Source organism: Aythya marila, assembly GCF_965140915.1.
Source record: "Aythya marila genome assembly, chromosome: 4".
In the NCBI taxonomy this organism is placed as follows: domain Eukaryota; kingdom Metazoa; phylum Chordata; class Aves; order Anseriformes; family Anatidae; genus Aythya; species Aythya marila.
In genome coordinates, this window is record NC_139045.1 from 7435679 (window position 1) to 7438678 (window position 3000).

Genomic DNA, 3000 nt, shown 5'->3' on the forward strand with positions numbered 1-3000 from the left:
CTGCTGCTGGAGCAGCTCGTGCGCCTGGCACCGCTCGGCGTCCTTCTCGCGCAGCAGTTGACAGATCTCCGCCGCCCGCTGCCTCTGGCTCTGCTCCTTGAGCCGCTGCAGCTCCCGCACCCGCTCCTGCTCCCATTTGGAGTGGAGCTTCTCAGCCAGAAGCTGCCGCTCCCGCTCTGCCCGCTTCTTTATCTCACGGGCTTCATCAGCAAAGCGGCGCTGCAGCTCCTGGGTCTGGAGACGCTCGGCCTCCAGCTGGGCCCGCAGTTCCTCCAGCTCCTGCCCGTGCTCCTTCTGCTGCACAGGGCTGCTGGGGCGTCGCGCTGGGCCCCGACGGGATGAGGAGTGACCAGACACCATAGGTCCCTGGCCAACACCACCCCGGGTCATCGTTGAAAGAATGACGAATTGGTGAACAGTCACCAAACGCTGCCAGCAAAAGCTACCAGCAATCGCACGGCCTGGGCCTGAGAGGGACAGCAGGCTCTGAGCCCTCAGCAAACACCAGCACCGCACAGCAGCAGAGGCAATCTCTACTGCTGGCCCCGCGGGCACGAGCGCGGCCTTATATACTGTGCCCTGGTTGTGACACCATAAAGGAGGGATGACGCCATATGACCTCATATGGCGTGTGCTGGCCCCAAATACACCCCGACAGCCTCAGCACAAGGGGTGCAGAGGAGGGAGGTGAGGGGTTGGGAACCAGTGCAGACAGAGCCCCCGCACAGGTGCACAACAAGAATTTATTGCCAATTTATTCCTAAAAAAATGTATTTCCAGTGCACATCCTTTCACCTTACTCTGTTTAACGTGAAAAAAAGCAGCCATCCAATTTTTTATTATTTTCTCCCCTTTCTCAAAAGCACCCTCTCCTGTGTTGCCCCACACGATGATGTCTTCAACATACATCCACGGGTCCTGAGGGAACCGGTGGACTTGCTAAGCCACTGTCCCTCATACCTGTGAAGTTGTGGAAGTACGTTTTAGGAGTTCCCACTGACTGGAGTGTTATTTATAAGTTGCCCCCTTAATTTTTCAGAGAGCATTGTATTAACCATAGAAAGGAATTTATTGAGTAAGCCAACAGCAAGCAAAACAGCGCTGGGCGGCCGGGGAGTCTCGGCTCCGCCACCCCCTTTTTATATCTTGGTAATTCCAGGATTACGCAGCACATCCTGGTATATTCTGAGACTGCGCGCACTGCTGCCAGGGGGTCGTCTCTGTCCCTCTGGTGGTCGGGAAGATGAAGGCCGTAGTCTTCCTCGGTGTTGTGGTTCAACTTCTGGTTTTATTTGGTCATGTTGGCCCAGCGTGAGACAGGAGGGCAGGATGTTGATAAGTTTAGCAACTTATCGGGAGATGGTTACATGAGCTTTGCAGCAGGGTCTTTGAACAAAAGAGGCAACTGAGATGCAGAAGGAGAGAAGGGGAGGGGGCTCTCTTTTTTGTTACATTAAGCAAAGGAATTTTCATAGTGTTTGGCAAGCATTATACAGCTCCTTCCTTCAGCAGGGAGCTTTCGCAACTCCCGCTCCTCCAACGGGACTCCTTGTTTTTATAATACAAAAGACAACGAACAAACATTTATTGTGTATTACACCTAACCCTACATATACTGCATTCAATACACAGACACCTCAGCATTAGCTTCGTAGCTACGTGCCCTGCTCTTTGGTGCGTGCTGAACGGGGCTGTGCTTGCTGCAAGGCCAGAGCAAAGCAGAACCTTGGGTGTTTTGCTGATTTCCTCAGGCTGTAAGGGACACGGGGGGCTGAGAGCACACGGCCACGTGAGAGGCCTGTGTTGGGGATCATCTCCGGCTGGTAGGAGACGGACTCTTTCATCTGCTTTGTAGCACTTTCCTGGACAGAAAATGGAGAAAATGGGCTTTCTCCTCACATCTCTGTTGCCAGAGGGCCGTGTGACCGGGAACATGGCTTCTCTCGTACCTAAGTGCCTAATAGGAACCTCACAGGAGGCTGTAGCGAGGTGGGGGTTGGTCTGTTCTCCCACGTGCCTGGTGACAGGACGAGGGGGAATGGGCTTAAGTTGAGCCAGGGGAGTTTTAGGTTAGATGTTAGGAAGAACTTCTTCACTGAAAGGGTTGTGAGGCATTGGAACAGGCTGCCCAGGGAAGTGGTGGAGTCACCATCCCTGGAAGTCTTCAAAAGACGTTTAGATGTAGAGCTTAGGGATATGGTTTAGTGGGGACTGCTAGCGTTAGGTCAGAGGTTGGACTGGGTGATCCTGAGGTGTTTCCAACCTAGAAAATTCCATGGTTCTGTGAGATTCTGAGGGAAAGGAACGAGACCTCGACCAACTCCCGCAACCTTCTGTAAAACCTGGATTTTATTTTCATTTTTATTTTTTTTTTCATTTTTATTTTTATTTTCCAACTCAAAACCAACTCCTCCTGACAGAGAGCACCGCCAGCTCCGAGCAGCGTGACACAAACCCGCAGCGCCAACCCCCCCCCCACCCCCTCAGGCGATGGCGGGCGCCTGTCCCTTTAACCGGGGGGCGGGGCCTGAGCCGCAGCGCCGCAGAGCGCCGCAGAGCGCAGCCGGCCCCGCCCCGCGCCGCCATTGGCTGTCGCTAGGGGATCGCCCCGCCCCCGAGCGCTGCGATTGGCCGGCGGCCGGGCCGGGGTTCCCGGATGCGGGCGGCCGGGCGGTTATAAAGGGCCGGGGGAAGGCGGGAGCGGGCGCAGTTTGAATCGCGGCGGGTCGGGGCCGGTCGGTGCTGCGGGCCGGGCTCCTCGTCCTCTTTCTCCTTCTCTTCCTCCGACAGCACCCGCGCTGCTGCTCCGCCATGGTGAGGGGACGGGGAGGTGATGGTGGGGATGGGGCGGGGAGCTGGGTGTACGTGCGGCGGCGCCGCCGGCCCATGGCGGCGGCTGAGGGGCTGAGGGGAGGCGGCCGTTGGCGGGCGGCGCGGGCCGTTACCTGCCGGTAGGCGGCAAACGAGGGGGGGGGGTGTGGAGGGGGAGGGGGAGCCGCA

The 3000-nt window shown here is 57.0% G+C and overlaps 1 protein-coding gene across 1 annotated transcript in view; it reads left to right on the forward strand.

Annotated features, from left to right (window-relative positions):
* The first annotated feature begins 2665 nt into the window (after positions 1-2665).
* H2AZ1 (H2A.Z variant histone 1) overlaps positions 2666-3000 on the forward strand; it is a 2449-nt gene continuing 2114 nt past the window's right edge. The window contains exon 1 of the mRNA XM_082759211.1: positions 2666-2814. Within this exon, the coding sequence (XP_082615337.1) occupies positions 2812-2814 (3 nt within the window). The 5' untranslated portion in view covers positions 2666-2811. The remainder of the gene's footprint in view (positions 2815-3000) is intronic.